Below are 20,227 nucleotides of genomic sequence, written 5' to 3' on the forward strand. Positions count from 1 at the left end.
AGGAGGCAGAGGTTGCAGTGAGCCAAGACCATGCCATTGCACTCCTGCCTGGGCAACAAGAGCAAAACTCTGTCTAAAAAAAAAAACAACAAAAACAAACAAAAAACAATACGGCCATGTGCTGCTCAACAGTGAAGCTATGTCCTGAGAAATGTGTCATTAGGCGATTTCGTTATGTGACAAACCTAGATGGGACAGCCTACCCCACACCTAGGCCAGATGATCCGAACAACAGGTGGTTATCTTTTATTTTTTTATTTTTGAGATGGAGTCTCGCTCTGTCGCCCAGGCTGGAGTGCAGTGCCGACATCTCGGCTCACTGCAAGCTTCGCCTCCGGGGTTCAAACGATTCTCCTGCCTCAGCCTCCCGAGTAGCTGGGGTTACGGCGCCCGCCAGCCACCACGCCCGGCTAATTTTTGTATTTTCAGTAGAGACGGGGTTTCATCATGTTGGTCAGGCTGGTCTCGAATTCCTGGATTCGCGATCCGCCACCCCACCTCGGCCTCCCAAAGCGGTAAGATTACAGGCGTGAGCCACCGCGTCTGGCCAACACGTGGTAATCTGAAGGGACCACCAGAGTATATGCGGCCCGTGGTCCACGGAAACGTCACAAGGCCCACGACTCAAAGGCGTGCCTCATTAAGTTACCCACAGCCCCACACTCGCCCTTCCACGCCGGGCCTCGAGGTGCTCTGTGGACCACAGCGGGGCCCGGGGCCCTCGCGAGGGAAGGAAGGCCTCGCTCCAGGTCCCCGCGATTGCCCTGGAAAGTGAAACTGCAGAGGCGTCGCGTGGACACCCGGGGTCAGACGCGACCCCAGGCCGCGCCGGCCCCAGAGGAAGCGAGCGCGAGTCCGCGGTGGTGGCTGGGCGCTCAGTGAAGACGCCATTCCGCCACGAAAACGCCAGCGACGCCGCTGGCCGCTGCGCCGTGGGGCGAGGCGGGCTGGCCGGACCTGCGAAGCCCGACGAGCCCGGCGCCGGCTGGCTGCAGCCTTGCTGTGCGTCCCCGGCCTGGCCGCGAGGCTCCCGCGAGCCGGGATCCGCGAGCACCGGGGCCGACCTGACTCTCTCGGGCCTCAGACGGCGTGGGCCCTGGAAGGCTCCTGTGCGGCCGCTTTCCCGGAAGTCCCCCAGTGGGCTCCGGCCGCTCTGGCCCGCGCGCGCCCGACTCGCTGGTGTCCTGGGCGGTGCCCGGCCGCCGGCGCTTCTCGGGCGCTAGAGGGCGCGCGGCCGCAGTGGAGCCTCACTGGGCCGCGGCGGCGGCTCGGCTGTTCTGAGGCGCGGCCCGGACGCGCGCCGCCACCGCCTGCGTTCCCCCGGCAACCCTCGGCCGCCGCCATGGACGCGCTGTTGGGCACAGGGCCTCGCCGGGCTCGCGGCTGCCTGGGCGCGGCTGGACCCACGTCTTCAGGTCGCGCGGCGCGGACCCCAGCGGCGCCCTGGGCGCGCTTCTCCGCCTGGCTGGAGTGCGTGTGCGTGGTCACCTTCGACCTGGAGCTGGGCCAGGCGCTGGAGGTGAGCGGGCGCGGGCGGGTGGGCAGGGCTGCGCCGCCCGGGGCCGGTCCCGCCTCGCTTGGGGCCCTCGAGCGCCCAGCACTCTCCCTGGCCTTCGGCCGCCGCCTCCTGGAGGGGCCTCTTCTCCGGGCTCCAGAAGCGCTCCCCAGGCCGAGGAGGGAAGGCGAGCTGCTCGGAGTCGGATCTTGTCTTCACATTAGGATGGAGGATTTTGCATAACCTAAGTGGTACTCTTTCGATTTTTCCCAGTAAATGTCTCACATCTCCCTCCTCCATTCCCCACCGAAGCAAGGACACCTTCATCCCCTCAGTGGCTCCCGCCAGAGTCCCGGGCTTACCCTCCGCTCCGCATCCCATCTCTGGGCATAGGCGAGGCTGACGGCTCCTTCTGCAACAAAGGTCTCGGATCCGTTCCTTTGCTGCCATCACTGATGTCATCCCCGCCCCAGCTGCACCCCAGAGTTCAACCTTTGTGGCTCTCCTGCTTAAAACCCTGCAGCGCCTCCTTGCCCACCTAGAATCAGATCCAGACCCCATGGGCCCCTGTCCCTCCACCTGCGTCTTGTGGTGTTCTTGCCCGTGGGGGTCTGTGCCCATGGGCTTTCGATGTGGTCTTTCTGCTGCCTGCAGGCCTCCAGTCACCTACCCACACAGGCAGCCTCCCTTCCTCCAGGGAGGCCCCGCAGGATGATCTTCTCTGTGTCCTGTGTAACACACACCAGAGAGCTGACCAGCACAGGGGAGGCCCACCTGCAGGTGGAGGGAGGCTTCCCCGCACTGGCGCAAGGAACCTCCTGAGAGGTAGTGAGCGCTCCATTACCGCAGGTGTCCAAGATGAGGCCAAATCATCATCATCAGGAAAGCCAGGCAGCACGTCTCTGTAGTTGGGAGATGGTTTCTAAGGCCCTGCTGAACTCCAAGAGGCCGTAAGAAGCCTATAGTCTTCTAAACAGAAAAGCGTTAACTCTAGCACTCTCTGGAGCCCCTCCCACCACACACCGTCCCCAGCAGGTGCACAGCCTCGAACAGCACCACTGGGTGGGGGCTGAGTACCAAGAAGTGTGGTGACCTGCCCAGGGTTGAGAACCTTTCTTAGTTCAATACTGTTGCCCAGATTGTTCCCCACAAAATCACAAAGGAAGTTAAGAGGTTCCTGGCTGGGTGCAGTGGCTCACACCTGTAATCCCAGCACTTTGAGAGGCCGAGGCAGGCGGATCACAAGGTCAGGAGTTTGAGACCATCCTGGCCAACATGGTGAAACCGCATCTCCACTAAAAATACAGAAATTACCTGGGCGTGGTAGCACACTCCTGTAGTCCTAGCTACTCGGGAGACTGAGGCAGGAGAATCGCTTGAACCTGGGAGGGGGAGGTCGCAGTGAGCAGAGATCGCACCATTGCGCTCCAGCCTGGGCGACAAAGCGAGACTCCATCTCAAAAAAAAAAAAAAGGAGGTTCCGCTGTTCCTTAAGACATTCTTGTGTTATATTCTAAAACCCATTCGGAAAGTTATTTCTGAGCCGTTGAAGGCTGTGTGTGCTTGGACTCCTGAGCTTTTGCTGGGGATGCTTAGCTCGGACTTGGGGCATGGTCAGCTGGCAGAGTGTTGGGGACCCAGGTCCATATCCAAAACCCTCCATAGCAGTGACCTGGGCACCTGCAGATCACTGAGTCTGTGCAGAAACCTGTCAGTGGATCCACCGGGGCCTGAGCACATGACTCTTGCCTTTCCTCCCTCACCTGGAAGTTACAGGGAAGATCGAGGTCGTTTTAGTCACTTACAGACTTAGGGAGCACCCACTGTGCAGCTCAGTCACAGTTCAGCCCCACTAAGCACCGCAAAGCCCCAGGACTGTGCTTGGTTCTGCGATGTGGAAGGAAGACTCTAGTTGGGATTCATGCATCTCAGAGGAAGGAATGGGCTTAGGTAAATAAGTCTTGGACGCTGAGAAGAGACAGGGGAGGGGGTCCTGTTTCAGGTAACCCCTCTCCCAAAATGCCAACGTAAGCAAAAGGCAAGGAGCTGGTGATTCAGTTACTCATTCAGTAAACACTTTGAAGGCTGGGCGTGGTGGCTCACGCCTGTAATCCCAGCACTTTCGAGGCCGAGGCTGGTGGATCACCTGAGTTCAGGAGTTTGAGACCAGCCTGACCAACATGGAGAAACCCTGTCTCTACTAAAAATACAAAATTAGCCGGGCGTGGTGGCGCACTCCTGTAATCCCAGCTACTCAGGTAGCTGAGGCAGGCGAATCGCTTGAACCCAGGAGGCGGAGGTTGCGGTGAGCCGAGATCGCGCCATGGCACTCCAGCCTGGGCAACAAGAGTGAAAATCCCTCTCAAAAAAAAAAACAAAAATAAAAACCATCACACTGAGCAGCTATCACCAGCCCAGCCCCACAATACCGGTGCCCAGCATGTAAGTGAGTAGACAAGGCTCTTGCCCTCTAGGAGTTCACACCATGTGCCAGTGATACGGAGAGTAAGTGGTTCAGGGTCCATAGTGCTCACAGGACGCCCCCTTAGCCCTCACAGGACACCCACGCAACTGTACACGTGGGAGCACCATGGAAATGAGTGCAGTGCAGCCTGCTTGTGAGATGAGGCGTCCAGCTTGAGTGGGGCCAGCAGGGCTGTGGGGTGACAAGGGGTCTGGCTTGAGAGGGGCTGGGCGGGACTGTGAGGTGACTGGAGTGTACAGGTCAGTTTAGGAAAGGGCCTGGCTCCACCTTCTCAGCTCTTGAAAACTCACTTCTTGGGCTGGGCGCAGTGGCTCCTGCCTGTAATCCAGCACTTCAGGAGGCCAAGGCAGGAGGATCACTTGAGGCCAGGTGTTCCAGACTAGCCTAGGGAACATAGTGAGACCCTGTTTCTACCAAAATTAAAAATAAATTAGCCAGGTGTGGTGGCATGCACCTGCAGTTATAACTACTCAGGAGGCTGAGGCTGGAGGATTGCTTGAGCCCAGGAATTCAAGGCTGTAGTGAGCCATGATCACCACTGCACTCCAGCCTGGGTGATAGCGAGAACCTGTCTCAAAACAAAATTAAAAAAAAAAAAAAAAGGCTATGCGTGCTGGCTCGTGCCTGTAATCCTAGCACTTTGGAAGCCCAAGGTGGGAGGAGCACTTGAGTCCAGGAGTTCTAGACCAGCCTGGTCAATATAGCAAGACCCACATATCTACAAAAAATACAAAATGAGGCCGGGCGCAGTGGCTCATGCCTGTAATCTTAGCACTTTGGGAGGCTGAGGCAGACAGATTGCATGAGCTCAGAAGTTCGAGACCAGCCTGGGGAACATGGTGAAACCCTGTCTCTACTAAAAATACAAAAAATTAGCCGGGCATTGTATGCCTGTAATCCCAGCTACTCTGGAGGCTGAGTTAGGAGAATTGCTTGAACCCAGGAGGCGGAGGTTGCAGTGAGCTGAGATCATGCCACTGCACTCCAGCCTGGGTGACAGAGCTGGAGTGCAGCTCTCAAAAAGGAAAAAAAAAAAGAGCCAGACATGGTGGCACAAATCTGTAGTCTCAGCTACTCGGGAGGCTGAGGTGGGAGAACTGCTTGAGTCCAGGAGTTGGAGGTTGACCCTGTCTGTTAAAAACAAAAAACAAGCCGGGCATGGTGGCTCACACCTGTAATCCCAGCATTTTGGGAGGCCAAGGCGGGCAGATCACGAGGTCAGGAGATCGAGACCATCCTGGCTAACACAGTGAAACTCCATCTCTACTAAAAAAAAAAAAAAAAATTAGCTGGGCATGGTGGTGGGCACCTGTAGTCCCAGCTACTTGGGAGGCTGAGGCAGGAGAATGGTGTGAACCCGGGAGGCAGAGCTTGCAGTGAGCCAAGATTGTGCCACTGCACTCCAGCCTGAGAAACAGAGCAAGACTGTCTCAAGAAAAAAAAATAAAAAAAAAAAACAAAAAACAAGGCTGGGCATGGTGGCTCATGCCTGTATCCCAACACTTTGGGAAGCCGAGGCAGGCGGATCACCTGAGGTCAGGAGTTTGAGACCACCAGCCTAGCCAACATGGTGAAACCCCATCTGTATTAAAAATACAAAAAATTGGCCGGGCGTGGTGGCTCACGCCTGTAATCCCAGCACTTTGGAAGGCCGAGGCGGGCGGATCACGAGGTCAGGAGATCGAGACCATCCTGGCTAACGTGGTGAAACCCCGCCTCTACTAAAAATACAAAAAATTAGCCGGGCGTAGTGGCGGGCGCCTGTAGTCCCAGCTGCTCGGGAGGCTGAGGCAGGAGAATGGCGTGAACCCCGGAGGCGGAGCTTGCAGTGAGCCGAGATGGCGCAACTGCACTCCAGCCTGCGCTAAAGAGCCAGACTCCGTCTCAAAAAAAAAAAAATAAATAAATAAATAAAAAATACAAAAAATTAGCCGGCCAAGGCCGAGCGCGGTGGCTCACGCCTGTAATCCCAGCACTTTGGGAGGCCGAGGCGGGCGGATCACGAGGTCAGGAGATCGAGACCATCCTGGCCAAGACAGTGAAACCCCGTCTCTACTAAAAATACAAAAAATTAGCCGGGCGTGGTGGTGGGCGCCTGTAGTCCCAGGTACTCGGGAGGCTGAGGCAGGAGAATGGCTTGAACCCGGGAGGCGGAGCTTGCAGTGAGCCGAGATTGCGCCACTGCACTCCAGCCTGGGCGACAGAGCGAGACTCCGTCTCAAAAAAAAAAAAAAAAAAAAAAAAAAAAAAAAAAAATTAGCCGGCCATTGTGACATGCCTGTAATCCCAGCTATCTGGAGGCTGAGGCAAGAGGGTCGCTTGAACCTGGGAGGCAGAGGTTGCAGTGAGTGGAGATCACACCACTGCACTCCAGGCTGGGTGACAGAGTGAGACTCCGTCTCAGAACAAACAAAAAAAGACAAAAATTTTTCTAAAGGAAAAAATTTACCTCTCAACATCCCAGCTCTCTCAGAGGTCCCTGGAGTGAACTCTGGTCGGTTAGAATACCACTTTCACTCTGGCAGCCATGTCCTCCCAGGCAGCAGTGCCCATACTCTGCAGTCTTAGGACACTTTTGTAGTCTTAAAAATTATTTGCCGGGCGCGATGGCTCACGCCTGTAATCCCAGCACTTTGGGAGGCCGAGGCGGGTGGATCACAAGATCAGGAGATCGAGACCATCCTGGCTAACACAGTGAAACCCCGTCTCTACTAAAAATACAAAAAATTAGCTGGGCGTGGTGGCGGGCACCTGTAGTCCCAGCTACTCAGGAAGCTGAGGCAGGAGAATGGCGTGAACCTGGGAGGCGGAGCTTACAGTGAGCCGAGATCGTGCCACCGTACTCCAGCCTGGGCGACAGACCGAGACTCCGTCTCAAAAAAAAAAAAAAAAATTATTGAGGACCCCAAAGAGCTTTTCTTGTTTGTTTAAATATTGGTTGTATCTATCAATGTTTACTAGGAGTTAAAACCAAGGAAATTAGCTGGGCATGGTAGCATAGGCTTGTAGTTCTAGCTACTTGGAAGGCTTAGTCCAGGAGTTTGAGACCAGCTTGGGCAGAATAGCAAGACCCAATCTCTACACAACAGTGTAAAAATCAGCCATGTGTGGTGGTGCACGCCTGTAGTCCCAGCTACTCAGGAGGCTGAGGTGGAAGGTTTTGCTTGAGCCCAGGAGGTCCAGGCTGCAATGAGCTGTGTTCGTACCACTGCATTCCAGCCTGGGTGACAGTGAGACCTTGTCTTAAAAAACATTTTTGAGAGTTAGAAGGGCTGGGCGCGGTGGCTCACACCTGTAATCCCAGCACTTTGGGAGGCCGAGGCGGGTGGATCACGAGGTTAGGAGTTCGAGACCAGCCTGGCCAATATGGTGAAACTCTGTCTCTACTAAAAAATACAAAAAAGTTAGCCAGGCGTGGTGGCGTGCACCCTTAGTCCCAGCTACTCAGGAGGCTGAGGCAGGAGGATCGTTTGAACCCAGGAGGTGGAGTTTGCAGTGAGCTGAGATCACGTCAGTGCACTCCAGCCTGGTGACAGAGCAAGACCCCGTCTCAAAATAAAAAATAAAAGTCCAACCAAATAGAAAACATCTGGATTCTCTTCAGCACTGCATTCAGCCCACCAAAACAGGACACACTGCAGCTTCTGGGAGCCATGCTGTACATGACGGTGAAGATGAGGGAGGAGGCTCTCACATAGGAGAAGAGCTTTGACCCCGGGGATCCCAAGGGCGGCCCGGCCACACCTTGAGAACCACTCCCTGGATGTGCCTTCTCCAAACCAAGCTCTCCAAACCAAGCTCTTCCTCAGGGTGACTGGTGACCAGGAGCAGGGACCTGTGCAGGGCTCAGGCGAAAAGGGCAAGACCCTCATGGAACCCTGAGCAGGGCACAGCCTGGCCTGGGAGGCCTCCTTGCCCTGAAGATCGGCTCCATGTTTCCCCTTACCTTGGCATGGCCAACCGCGGGTGGCCTGACCCCTGGCTTAGTACTCAGCTTCAGGCTGTACCTGGGCCCCAGGGCCACTCTCAAAAAGCATGAGCCTGAGAATGTGTCTTTCCCTGGTCAGACATGCTGAGGGCCCCCTGGGCATGGGCACAGAGCTCAGAGGCCACAAGCTCCTGTGACTGGCAGACCAGGTACAGAGTCCTGACCTCAGGCAAAGGGTACCCGCCTTTTCCCAGCCCTCCTCAGTGCAGACACATGAAGGCTCCGGCTGAGTGGCCCTGTACCCCCAGCCCCTCACGGAGCTACCCTGAGGCACCCCTGTGGGTCCAGCCTGCTCCCAGCTTCCTCCCTCATCCTCCTCCTGACCACTCCTTTGTGCCTGTTTAGCTCCCCCCCACCCACCTGTTCTAGTAAACCTCAGAGACCTCTTCACACATGCCACAAAATGCTGTATTTGGGGAGGGTCTGTTCTGTGCCAGGTGCTGGGAGGCAGAAGTAACCAGGACAGGGTCCTTAGAGAGACTTACTCTGCATCGGAAGAGACAAAGCAGGACCACGGTAGCAAGCCCAGAGCAAACAGAAGAGCAGAGCTATTTTCACAGAGCAAGCTGGGCGTGGTGGCTCACACCTGCACTCCCGGCACTTCAGGAGGCTCAGGCGGGAGGATCGCTTGAGCCTAGAAGTTCGAGGCTGCAGTGAGCTGTGATTGCACCACTGTGCTCCAGCCTGGGTGAGGGAGCGAGACCCTGTCTCTCAAAAACAAAATGGCAGATGCTTTTGTCCGGGGCCCGACTCCTCACTGTCTGGGGGCTCAGGGCACACCTTGGAAGAAGCCTTGTTATAGCCTAAACCCAACTCAGTGGAGAAGCGGGGCAAGTGGGATGAGGAGGGGACAGTGTGCAGAGGCCCTCCCAGCAGGCTTCAGGCAGCCCAAGAGACACCGCAGGGCCCACTGGGAATGGGGGCTCTGGGAGCTCCCTAGAGGGAAAGTGGTCCATGTGTGCGTGGACCTACTGGGCTGGGCTCCCAGGCTCACCTGCCCCACCTGCCGCCTCTGTCAGCGCACACCTGTCTTCCAAGTCATTCAGCGCCTGCTTAGCGTCATGCTCTCCTGCACTGTCCACTCCTGGGGGTGCAGGGCTTGTCCAGCTGGGCACTCACTGGGCACTACAGGTGGGGCACAGGCCCTGGCAGGGGGAGGGTGGGTGAAGACTGCTGAGCAGGATGGGGAGAGGGTCTGACAGCAAGCTGCCATCGTGGGGCAGGGGTGCTTCTGGGCCTGCATCTGAGCAAAGGCTGGGGGAGCAGCACGGCCGGGGCCCTCTGGCTTGGCGAGTGGTGAGGGAGATGGAGGACCGGCCAGGGGGAGCCCTGTGACCATCCTGGGTGAGGATCCTAGGTGAGGGGGCCTCTGGGCAGGCCCTGAAGCACTACCCTTCTGATGCTGTGAACAGATGTCCGGGTGGATAGGGGCGGGGGGCCCAACTGCAGTCTGAGCAAGAGGTGGTTGGGTGGCTGTGAGGACCAGGGGTGTGAGAAAGGGGTCAGGAAGCCCACCCAATTGTGCTGGCCTCTTACTGAGAGGGGCCTGGGGAGGTGGGAGTAGAGAAGCCCCTGGCTGGCAGGAGAGTTGCCCGGGGCCTGGTGCCTGGAGGTCAGAGAGAGGAGCGGGTCAGCAAGGAGCCAGACATCGTAGCCAGAGAAGATGGTGTGGGGCGGATACAGCATGCTGTTGGAACAGGGAGCGGGGGGCGAGCCAGCACCGTGGGCACTGACCTGTGCCCCACAGACAGACGCTGCAGCTGCTGGGACGGTCACAGTCCAGCAGATGCCGTCAAGGGGTGTCGCTTCCTCGGTGACAGAGTCACCAAGCACTCTGTCTTCCTCTGCAGCTGGTGTATCCCAACGACTTCCGGCTCACAGACAAGGAGGTGAGTCCCGGCCCTCTTGGGAATGGATGGGACCCAGGAGTGGGTTGGCCCTCACCGGGTTTTGTATGTTTCAGAAAAGCAGCATCTGCTACCTGTCCTTTCCTGACTCGCACTCAGGTAGGCAACCACACCTTTCCTGGGGCTGGACATGAAGCCAGCTGGGCATCCCTGTAGCCCAGGCCAAGGGCATCACGCCTGCCTCAGCTGCCCACGGTGTACAGAGTGCCACAGGGGTGAGCAGCACCATCCCCATGCCCACTCCGTAGAGGCACCCAGAGCCCCGCGTTGCAGCAGGTCAGGCAGGTCCCCAGATTCACGTGGAAAGGGTGTCTCTTTGCAGAGGGACCAACAGTCAGTCTCCTACAGCCCACACAGTGGCCGCCAGAGGCTGGGCCTCCCTCCCGCTCCTGCCCCAGGGCATAGACGTCTGGGTGGCCATTTTCTTTCTTTTTTTTTTTTTTGAGACGGAGTCTCACTCTGTCACCCAGGCTGGAGTGCAGTGGCGCGATCTCGGCTCACTGCAGGCTCCGCCCCCCGGGGTTCACGCCATTCTCCTGCCTCGGCCTCCTGCGTAGCTGGGACTACAGGCGCCCGCCACCTCGCCCAGCTAATTTTTTGTATTTTTAGTGGAGACGGGGTTTCACCGTGTTAGCCAGGATGGTCTCGATCTCCTGACCTCGTGATCCACCCGCCTCGGCCTCCCAAAGTGCTGGGATTACAGGCGTGAGCCACTGCGCCCGGCCTGGGTGGCCATGTTCTAGTGCCTGGTTTTCTGTCTCAAGCAGGTCGAGCCAATTTCCCAGAGAAGTTGAAGCTGCTTTTCTGTGCGAATATATTCTAAGACCTGTAGGTGCAGAGTGTACAGGAGTCAGAATAGGAGCCCACTAGGAAACACAGACCCCTTGGGCTGGGCATTCTGGGGCTTTTTTTTTAAAGCGGAGTCTCGCTCTGTCACCCAGGCTGGAGTGCAATGGCGCCACCTTGGCTCACTGCAACCTCCGCCCCCTAGGTTCAAGGGATTCTCCTGCCTCAGCCTCTCGAGTAGCTGGGATTGCAGGTGTGTGCCACCATGCCTGGCTAATTTTTGTATTTGTAGTAGAGACGGGGTTTCACTGTGTTAGCCAGGCTGGTTTCTGGGGTATATTTACCAGCAGAGACCAGGCTCGTAGGGCCCTTGCTCCCTGGTCACCAGCTCCAGGGCCTGCAGAAGAGGCTCCCGGCCCTGACACGTGTGGTGGGGCTGCCCCTTCTCAGGCTGCCTTGGAGACACTCAGTTCAGCTTCCGCATGCGCCAGTGTGGAGGGCAGAGGAGCCCCTGGCATGCTGACGACAGGCACTACAACAGCAGGGCCCCTGTGGCACTGCAGGTGAGCACTGGGCTTCGTCTCTGGCCTGCTTCTCTCCTGCTCCCCACGGGTCCTGCCAGGGTCAGCTGGTAGGAGAAGCCCCTTCAGAGTGCCTGGGCCCTGTGTGGCAGGAGAGGAGCTGGCCAGGCCCCACTGGCCCTGCAGTCCCAGACACCAGCCCCAACTGAGGATGGGCCAGCTCTTCCAGGGTCTCCCCAGGGTCCCTGGGGCTTTCCCTTGGCACCACACATCCGTGGCTGGGCATCTGCATAGTTGGACAGGGGCCCTCCCAGGGCCCCCAGCCCCCTGAGCCCCTCTCCACCACACCAGTGGACTCCCTGCTGTATCAGCAGGGGTGTTACCCACCTTCTGAGCCCAGGACCTCCTGGCCTCCACCTTGGTGGCCAGAGTGCAGGGACAGCAGCTCCAGGAGCCTCCTGGTTCTCTAGGCTTCCATCTGCCGCAGTCCCCGCATGCTTCTTGCCACTCCCAGCCCTGGGGCTGGCCAGGTGGTCTGGGTGGGGCATGGCCTGGCTAACACCGTGCTCCTTCCAGAGGGAGCCGGCGCACTACTTCGGCTACGTGTACTTCAGGCAGGTGAAGGACAGCTCTGTGAAGAGGGGCTACTTCCAGAAGGTGCGCTGCCTGGTCACTCTTGGCTGGCGCCTCAGAGAGGCAGGAGCTGGCAGGCAGCAGGAAGGACTGTGGGGCGGGCAAGGGTCCCTGAGCCTCCAGCAGTGCCCACCCCTCCTGCAGCCCCACCTGGGCTGTGTCCAGCTCTCCTTGTGGCCCCCCTGCCCTGTCCTTGCCTGGCATGGCGCCCAAGGCCCTTCTGTCCTGGTCCAGGACATTGCTGCCCCTCACTGATGGCTGGAGGGTCGTCAGACTGTCAGGGTCAGGACAACCCAGCCTGGAAGCCACAGGCCGAGAGTAAAAGCTGCTCAGCCCCTGGGGAGATCATTCCAGAAATTCTGGCCACCATGCGTTTCCCTCCGAAGGCCCTAGGGTCCAGCCCCACTGGCCGCCACCCAGGGAGTTCGGTGTTGGGTTTTCTCCCGTCTAATAATTCTGGGGTTCGAGTCAGGCCGTTCCCGGGGCAGCTGTCCTGTGAAGTTGGTGGGATGTGCTACCCTGGGTCAGCTCCAGGTGAGCGTGGCTTCAGGGGTCCCCGTGGGCTCCTGAGTGGCAAGGGTGAGGCCTGGCACTGGGCCTCTGACTGGTCCCGTGGCCCTGCAGTCTTTGGTGCTGGTGTCCCGCTTGCCCTTTGTCCGGCTGTTCCAAGCGCTGCTAAGCTTCATCGCCCCCGAGTACTTTGACAAGCTGGCGCCCTGCCTGGAAGCAGGTGAGTGGCCATCAGGCGTGGCCATCGCGGTCTCATCATCCCAGCTGTGGCCCCTGGTGGGCTCGGCAGCAGCTTCTCCTTGGGGAGGGTCCTGACGCGGGCTACTGCATCCGCAGTGTGCAGTGAGATCGACCAGTGGCCGGCACCTGCGCCTGGGCAGACCCTGAACCTACCTGTCATGGGCGTTGTTGTCCAGGTGAGAGCCAGCTGGCTGGGGAGCAGGCTCTGCAGGTGTGTGGGGATGCCCTACTCCCTCTGGCAGCTGCTCCCTCCTTCTCCCAGGTGCGCATCCCATCCAGGGTGGACAAGGGCGAGTCCAGTCCTCCGAAGCAGTGTGACCAAGAGGTGGGAGCTGAGGCGGAGGTGGAGCTGAGACAGCTGGGCTTCACCTGATTGAGTCCTGCTCCTGGGCCGGGTGGTCCCACACCTGCCTCCCTCGTCCACCCTGCGGGGTGGTCAAACCCAGGCAAAGCCACAGGCTGTGTCTTGGTGTAGGGCTGGGCGCTCTCCACCTTCCCCTGTGCTGTGAGGCAGGGGCTGCTTGGGGCCCAAGGGGTGCCAGCCTCCCCTTGGCCCTGACCTACACTCCCCTCCTCTCAGAACCTGCTGCCAGCCCCAGTGGTTCTTGCTAGCGTCCACGAGCTGGACCTGTTCAGGTGAGCCCCCTAGGGTTCTGCACACTGCTTTTGAGGAGCTCACTGTGTGTGCACGTGCATGTACGTGTGTGTGCGCATCTGTGTGCGAGTACGTGTGTGTGCGTGTGTGTCTGCGTGAGTGCATGTGTGCACGTGTGTGTGTGTGTGTGTGTGTATGGCCAGCGCCATGTGGGGCCTGCCCAAGGGAAGCAGCACTCATCCTGAGTAACCCTTGGGACAGTTCTGGAAGGAAGAAGGGATAATTGTTTAGAAGAGGAAGCAAGTGCCCACATGTCTGCAGCCAGCGGAAATGGGCACAGTGGGCAGGAGGTTCTGAAAGACAGGTGTCAAGGAGAGGCTGTCAGGAGAGATTCACTGCCTGAGGCCGCCTTCTCTGCCTCTGGACCAGTGTGCAAGGGAACGTGGGCTTTGAGACCATCCTGCTCTGTGCTGGGCCCAGCAGGAGCCAGGGCTGCACTTGGGATGGGCACAGGGTGATGGGAGGGGTCTGGGCGGGTACCCCCTAGCCCAGGTCAGCAGACCCTGCCCCGGCTTTGCGGCCACTTCAGGATGGCTGGTCCCTCACAGGTGGGTCGAGGTTGAGTCCCCCATTCCCAGGGCCAGGCCCAGCACAGGTGGACTGTCAGAGCTTGGGGTGGCCATAATAACCCGAGACACATCTTCAGATATATCTGTCTTCACCCTGGCGCAGCGTGCCGTGTTCACCAGCGCCTGGGCCAGCCTGGGTGAACGGTGGGAGAGCAGGGCCAGGGCCAGGACTCTCAGCCCCTGCCTGACCTCCCCGACCTTCCTGCCCGGCCCCAGGTGCTTCCGGCCTGTGCTGACTCATATGCAGACACTGTGGGAGCTCATGCTCCTCGGGGAGCCCCTGCTGGTCCTGGCACCCTCACCCGACGTGTCCTCGGAGATGGTGCTGGCCTTGACCAGGTACCCTCTTGGCCCAGTCCCGGCTGGGGGAGCTGGACCATCGCGGCTGTGCCTGGGCTGCCCCTGCCTCACCTGCTCCCTGCTGCCTCTGCCCACAGCTGCCTGCAGCCCCTCAGGTTCTGCTGCGACTTCCGTCCCTACTTCACCATACATGACAGCGAGTTCAAGGAGTTCACCACACGCACGCAGGCCCCGTAAGTGCCGCCTCCGCCCCGCCTCTCGCCCTTGCTCCGCCCCGCCTCTCGCCCTTGCTCCGCCCCGCCTCTCTCGCCCTTGCTCCGCCCCGCCTCTCGCCCTTGCGCCGCCCCGCCTCTCGCCCTTGCTCCGCCCCGCCTCTCTCGCCCTTGCTCCGCCCCGCCTCTCTCGCCCTTGCTGCACCTCCCTGGACCTCTGTCTCTGCCTCTTCTCTCTCTCTCTGTCTAGACCAAACGTGGTCCTAGGAGTCACAAACCCTTTCTTTATCAAAACACTCCAGCACTGGCCCCACATCCTCCGAGTCGGGGAGCCCAAGATGTCAGGTCAGGCTCCCGGTGAGGTGCAAGGGGTGCTGCTCAGAAGCCTCATTGAGTGTGGGGCCGCCTCAGAGCCTGTAGGGATGGCCAGAGCTGCGGGCACTGAGGCCTGGCCACCGGGCATGTCTCGTAGGAGACCTGCCTAAGCAAGTCAAGCTGAAAAAGCCTTCAAGGTTGAAGACCCTGGACACCAAGCCAGGTCTGTGCTCCCCTCGACCTGGAGCCCCTCCACTGTGGAGAGGCCTGTCTTGTACCTGGCGGGTCTCCCGGGTGGGGCAGCCAGGCCCCCACACCCCCGATCCTCTTCCAGGACTCAGCAGCAGAGCTCAGAACCCTTGGGGAGGGCTGCTGTCTTCTCTTCAGTGGGTCTCGGTGTCTGGGGTGGGGTGGGTGAGATTTTCAGGTGCAGCCAAGGACATGGGGCTGCAGGCAGAGGAGACCCCCACCCTGGCTCCTCTGTGGGACTGTAGAAGTGTGGGAGGGAGGCCCTTGAAGGGCGGGGCGCCAGCTGTGCCCTCCCACCAGGCCTCTACACCGCTTACACGGCCCACCTCCATCGCGACAAGGCGCTGCTCAAACGGCTGCTCAAGGTATGGGCTGTGGGGCAGGGGCTGGGGACGCAGGGAGCCTGATGCGGTGTGAAGCACAGCAAGGGCCTGGCCCTCTCTCCCCTGCAGGGCGTGCAGAAGAAGCGGCCATCAGATGTGCAGAGCGCCCTGCTGCGGCGGCACCTCCTGGAGCTCACCCAGAGCTTCATCATCCCCCTGGTGAGGCCCGGGACTGGGGGTCATGGGGTCTGGGGGGACGGGGCTGGGGGGGATGGGGCTTGGGGGGACGCGGCTGGGGGCATGGGTCCCTGGGCTCACTCCCTCCCTTCCCCACCTAGGAGCACTACATGGCCAGCCTCATGCCCCTGCAGAAGAGCATCACGCCCTGGAAGGTGGGGGTCCTGTGGGGGCTTTTTGGGGTCCATGGAGGGCGGGTTCCCTTCCTCACCCGGAGGAGGGAAGGTCTGGAGCAGGAGGCCGTGGCTGTGCAGGAGCCATAGGGCTCAATGCCATCATGTTTGTGAAACTGGGGGCCACAGGGCAGGTGGCTGGCAGGACCCTTGGAGGGGCTCAGGGCCTGCTCCCTGGGAAAGGCTCTCCTGGGATCTGTGCCAGGCAGGGTGGGGGCTGGGGGTCCTCAGAAGTGGTGAGGAGTGTGTCTCGGAAGTGTACCGGGTGCAGGCCTGTGAGGCCGAGTTCCCACATGCTGGCTCACCCACCCCCTCTTAGACTCCCCCCCAGATCCGGCCCTTCAGTCAGGATGACTTCCTGCATAGCCTGGAGCATGCCGGGCCCCAGCTCACCTGCATCCTCAAGGGCGACTGGCTGGGTCTCTACAGGTGGGTGGACTGCAGGTACAGGCAGCCTGAGCCCTCCTTGGTCCACAGGGTCAGCCCCATGGCCCCCCCCCGTCAGTCCCCAGGGTGAGCCCCGTGGTCCCCGCCTGTCAGTCCCCAGGGTCAGCCCCGTGGTCCCCGCCTGTCAGTCCCCAGGATCAGTCCCGTGGTCCCCGCCTGTCAATCCCCACAGGCGGTTTTTCAAGTCCCCCCATTTTGATGGCTGGTACCGGCAGCGGCACAAGGAGATGGCCCTGAAGCTGGAGGCCCTGCACCTGGAAGCTATTTGTGAGGCGGTGAGGGAGGCTGGGGGTTGGGGAAGGCCAGAACATGGTGGGGTGGGCACAGGCCCAGGGCAGTGAGGGGCCTTGCTGACAGTAGACCCCATCTTACCCTGCAGAACATCGAAACCTGGATGAAAGACAAGTCCGAGGTGGAGGTCGTGGACCTGGTCCTGAAACTTCGAGAGAAGCTGGTAAGATGCCTCCCAGCCTTGTCCCAGCGCCACCAGCCTGGCACGGAGCTGTACCTGCCCTGACCACGGCTGCCCCTCCAGGTGCGGGCTCAGGGCCACCAGCTCCCTGTGAAGGAGGCGACGCTGCAGCGGGCCCAGCTGTACATCGAGACGGTCATTGGCTCCCTGCCCAAAGACCTGCAGGCTGTCCTGTGCCCTCCCTAGAACAGAGCCAAGGGCCACGGTCCCAGGGCCCTAGGTCTGCCTGAGCCTCCCGCTCCCCAGTGGTGGCGGCGCTGGGCCAAGCACACGCTCCCCTTCCTTGGCCCCCCGCCCAGACTGCAGGCTCCCCTTCCTGCACCACCATTGTCTCAGCAGTAAAGGCGACATTTGGAACCACAGCATGGCCCTGACCATAGGGATTCCTCGCAGGTGGAGCCTTGCCTCCTCCTGGGTCCCACCTGGCCTCTGCAGACCTCAGGCTGGGACAGGGGCGGGGACAGGCTGGGAGCCCTCGCTGATATGGGTGCGTCTACCGTCTGCCCCTCCCGGTACCCATCTGTTGGCCCCCAACCCCCCCTGTGCTGTGTGTGATGCTTCCTTCAGCCCAACAGGCTGCCCAGGACAGGAGGGACCCCCTCCCGACACAGCTCCTGTCTTGTCTGGGGATGGGAGGCTATTTTGCATGCAGTCATCAACTTGAGAAAGGGGGAGACCACTTTGCAGTGTGAAGAGCTCTGCCCACCACTCCTGGTGCCCCTCTGGGCCCCTGCCTGCTTGGGGGCTGTGGTTTGTTGGGAGGTAGGGGTTGGGCAGGGGGTCGTGTGTGGCCCAGCACCTCTGCTAGGAGAGCTGGCTCAGCCTGGCCCTCGGAGAGTCCACAGCACCTTCCTGGCTCCCAGTCCTGGAGCCCCCACCAGGCATCAGCTCCATACGTCCCTTCTGGGAGGTGGACAGGGCTCCTGTTGTCCAAGTGTGTCCGTCCATCCCCCACATGCAGCCTAAGGGGCTCTGGACTTCGGCCTGACCCTGCCTCTGGCTGGAGCCTGCATGTCTCCCTTTCCTTGGTAAGGGGTGAGGGTCCCTAAGAGCCACTTCTGGGTTGTGTGCTCCCCACCGTGACACCTGCAGGCACTGAGGCCCGTGCGGTAGGGTGTTGACCCTGCGCAGCACACAGTGACGGTACTGTCAGGGCTCCGGACAGTCAAGCCCTGCTCAGCATCACGCACTGTGTGCCCGGGAACAGGTCCCCTGACCACTCAGACCCTCAGGCTCCTTGTCTGAGCGACCCAGCTGTGCAGATGCCTGACAGGGTTTTGGGAGGGCCACTCATGGAGACTGGGCTTTGCACCCTGTGAGGCCGGGCGGGTGCTGGCCAGGGGACATAGGGCTGGGGGAGGGACTTTTCTTTTTCTTCTGAGGCCCCCATTCAGCACAACGTACTGTTTGTGTTCTCATTGGTGCTCTCAGAGCACGTCCTCCAGCCAGGCGGTGGAGAGCGAGCACTGCCAGCCACTTCAGTGCAGGGCGTGACTGAGCCACGAGGACGGCGGGGCCAGGTAGTTCTTAGAACTTGGTACATGTCAACTTGTCCAGCCCGACTGCAGCCCAGGACAGCCTGTCCCTGTCCCCATTCTACAGACAAGACACTGAGGCAGCCGGGAGGGTGACAAAGGGGAGCTGTCAGGCCCCAGATGTCTGGTGCAGGGTCCGAGGACATGACCACGTTAAACAGAATACGTAGAGTCCGAGACGGCAAACCTGTTCTGGGGCAGGGGCAAGCCGGGGACCCAAGAGTGAGAAAGGTCCTGGCCCCAAATGCAGCTTGGGCCTCCCGACTGTAGCACGGGGGGACCAGCCTCCCTACTGAGGGCTTGGTCTCTAGAGGGTCTGCAGAGATGCTGGCACCTCCTGTGTGGCCAGCTTGGACACTGACCTCCATAAGATGGGGCCTGGGGGCCAGTACAGGCCCTGCCATCAGCTGCCCTCCACCAGGGCCCTCTGCAAAAGCCTTGTGCTGGTGACCAGCCCCCTGAGGACCAGCACTTCAAGGTGTCGGGGCAGCTTGGGAAGACAACCCGCCCCTCTCACAACTGTGACCCCACTTTGGGGAGTGCACCCCAAGGACCATGGCAGCATGTGCTTCCCCACACCACAGTCTTGGCTCACTTGGCTTTCTGAGGGCTGCTGCACAGCACAGAGGGCTGCAGACCCACAAGGCTGCAGGGGAGGGGTTTCAGGCTGGTCTCTGAGGAGCCCCCAGGGACCGTGGCCACTGTATATCCAGAAATGCACACGCAGATTTCCCTGGAGGGCCCTGGTGAGGCCACGTAGTGGTGGGCGAGGGGGGAACTTGGCGGGGGGCGGGGGGGAAGCGGGCCGGGTGGCCAGCATTGCCCTGGGCAGAAGCCAAGGCTAAGGTGGGGGGTAGTATCCCAGCCCCTCTTCCTCAGGGCCTGTCCGCACCTATGCAGGAGAGGCCTGGGGTGGATGGGTGGGGGCTGGGCGTGGAGACCTGCCAGTTCCATCTGTCCTGATGCCTCCTGTGGCCCCCCAGCGTCAGGGCCGCTCTGAGTTGGCTGAGCGTCAGTCCAGGCCTGGGTCATGGCCCTCCCCGCCCCACGCACACCAGGCCAGGGGCAGTCAGTGAAGAGGCAGGAAGGTCCAGACAGCTCCACCCCTGGCCAGAGTGCCAGTCCCCGCAGGCAAGAGGGCTTGCTGGGCAGAACTTAGTTGGCGAGGGTGAGGACTGCTGTGGTCACAGGCCTCCCGAAGGACAGGGACCGCAGAACCTAGAGGGTGGAGAGGGCTGGGAGCGGGTCTGGAGTGGGGCTGGGGGCTGAGGGTGCACACAGGGCTTGCTTAGGGACAGGAAGGACAGCTGCTCACCCTCAAGCTTCCTGCTGGCTATTTAAAGACTCCCTTTTAGTCTAGAATAGTGGCCTTCCCACAGTTTTGGTATTAAAATGTCCTTTTGTAACTGGACCTTGTCTTTTCCTTTTTTGATAAAAAGTTGGCAATCTCGTCAGACCCTGGTAATTTTGGGGTCCTCTGCAGTGAAGGGGAGGTTGGCCGTGATGTGGATTGTGGTTCAAGGCCCAAGGGAAGATTTTGGGCAGGAACAAGGCCTGGCTGCTTGAGGGTGGGAGAAGGCAGAGACCGATAGAACTAAGTCAGGCTGGGGGAGTTTGTCAGGATGTGGCGGGCAGATCCCGGGTGGGGGAAGCAGAGGAGGAGGGGATGCCTGGCTGGGGACAGGAGGAAGCTGACCAGCTGCAAGGATGGGGCAGGTCTGGGTGGAAGGCGGGCCCCAGGGAGGGGTGACCCAGGGTGGGGGCAAGGGCGAGGGCTTGGGGAATGCTTCTGTCTCCTGCTCAGCACATCCAGTCTTGGGAGGGCAGTGGAGGCATGCTCCAAGGTCTGGCCCTGCAGAGGGTTCGCCACCTCTTCTCAAGCCCAGGGGACCCCAGGAGCACTGGGGCCAGGACTTGGGGCCTGGGATGCCAGAGGTGGGGCCAGCTCTGTCCCAGAAACCAGAACCCCCAGAAAGAGGTCTCGGCCCACCCACCTCCTGGCCCTGAAGGACCAGGTGGGGTCCTAGGTGCAGCCTCCCGAGGTGCTGCTGGAGGCCAGGGATGTGCTGGGAGGCCCATCTCCAGGTCCCGGTTTACCGTGGGAGGTTGAGGGCCTGAGACCCCTGGGAAAGGGCCAAAGTCCAGCAGCCCCCACCCCTGAAAGCCGCAGGGGAG

The 20,227-nt window shown here is 60.2% G+C and overlaps 1 protein-coding gene across 3 annotated transcripts; it reads left to right on the plus strand.

The window, feature by feature from the left end:
• Positions 1 to 520: 520 nt before the first annotated feature.
• On the plus strand, positions 521 to 19,463 carry DENND6B (DENN domain containing 6B). Of its 3 annotated transcripts, XR_004030888.1 has the most exons (21): positions 528 to 1,519; positions 9,819 to 9,857; positions 9,932 to 9,974; positions 11,112 to 11,224; positions 11,759 to 11,839; positions 12,440 to 12,545; positions 12,662 to 12,741; positions 12,828 to 12,890; positions 13,146 to 13,201; positions 14,006 to 14,128; positions 14,227 to 14,322; positions 14,552 to 14,646; positions 14,774 to 14,839; positions 15,166 to 15,230; positions 15,318 to 15,407; positions 15,527 to 15,580; positions 15,918 to 16,027; positions 16,218 to 16,320; positions 16,425 to 16,499; positions 16,581 to 17,545; positions 17,949 to 19,463. XR_004030888.1 is itself a non-coding variant. In XM_030815288.1 (20 exons), exons 1-20 carry the CDS (start codon positions 1,343 to 1,345, stop codon positions 16,701 to 16,703), a joined length of 1,758 nt encoding a protein of 585 aa, XP_030671148.1. In that variant the 5' UTR covers positions 528 to 1,342; the 3' UTR covers positions 16,704 to 19,463. The 3 variants fall into 3 exon arrangements, 1 of the variants encoding a protein (XP_030671148.1); XM_030815288.1 differs by having other exon boundaries at positions 16,581 to 19,463; XR_004030887.1 differs by lacking the exon at positions 17,949 to 19,463 and having other exon boundaries at positions 521 to 1,519; positions 14,774 to 15,230; positions 16,581 to 16,879.
• Positions 19,464 to 20,227: the final 764 nt, after the last annotated feature.

The sequence above is a fragment of the Nomascus leucogenys genome, chromosome 7b, assembly GCF_006542625.1.
Source record: "Nomascus leucogenys isolate Asia chromosome 7b, Asia_NLE_v1, whole genome shotgun sequence".
Classification (NCBI taxonomy): Eukaryota; Metazoa; Chordata; class Mammalia; order Primates; family Hylobatidae; genus Nomascus; species Nomascus leucogenys.

Bases quoted from the DNA above. Each gene is read 5' to 3' on its own strand.
- DENND6B (XM_030815288.1), top strand. From the start codon at position 1,343: ATGGACGCGCTGTTGGGCACAGGGCCTCGCCGGGCTCGCGGCTGCCTG. The intron at 15,231-15,317 runs GTATGGGCTGTG...TCTCCCCTGCAG, and splicing joins TGCTCAAACGGCTGCTCAAG to GGCGTGCAGAAGAAGCGGCC. The intron at 15,408-15,526 runs GTGAGGCCCGGG...TTCCCCACCTAG, and splicing joins AGAGCTTCATCATCCCCCTG to GAGCACTACATGGCCAGCCT.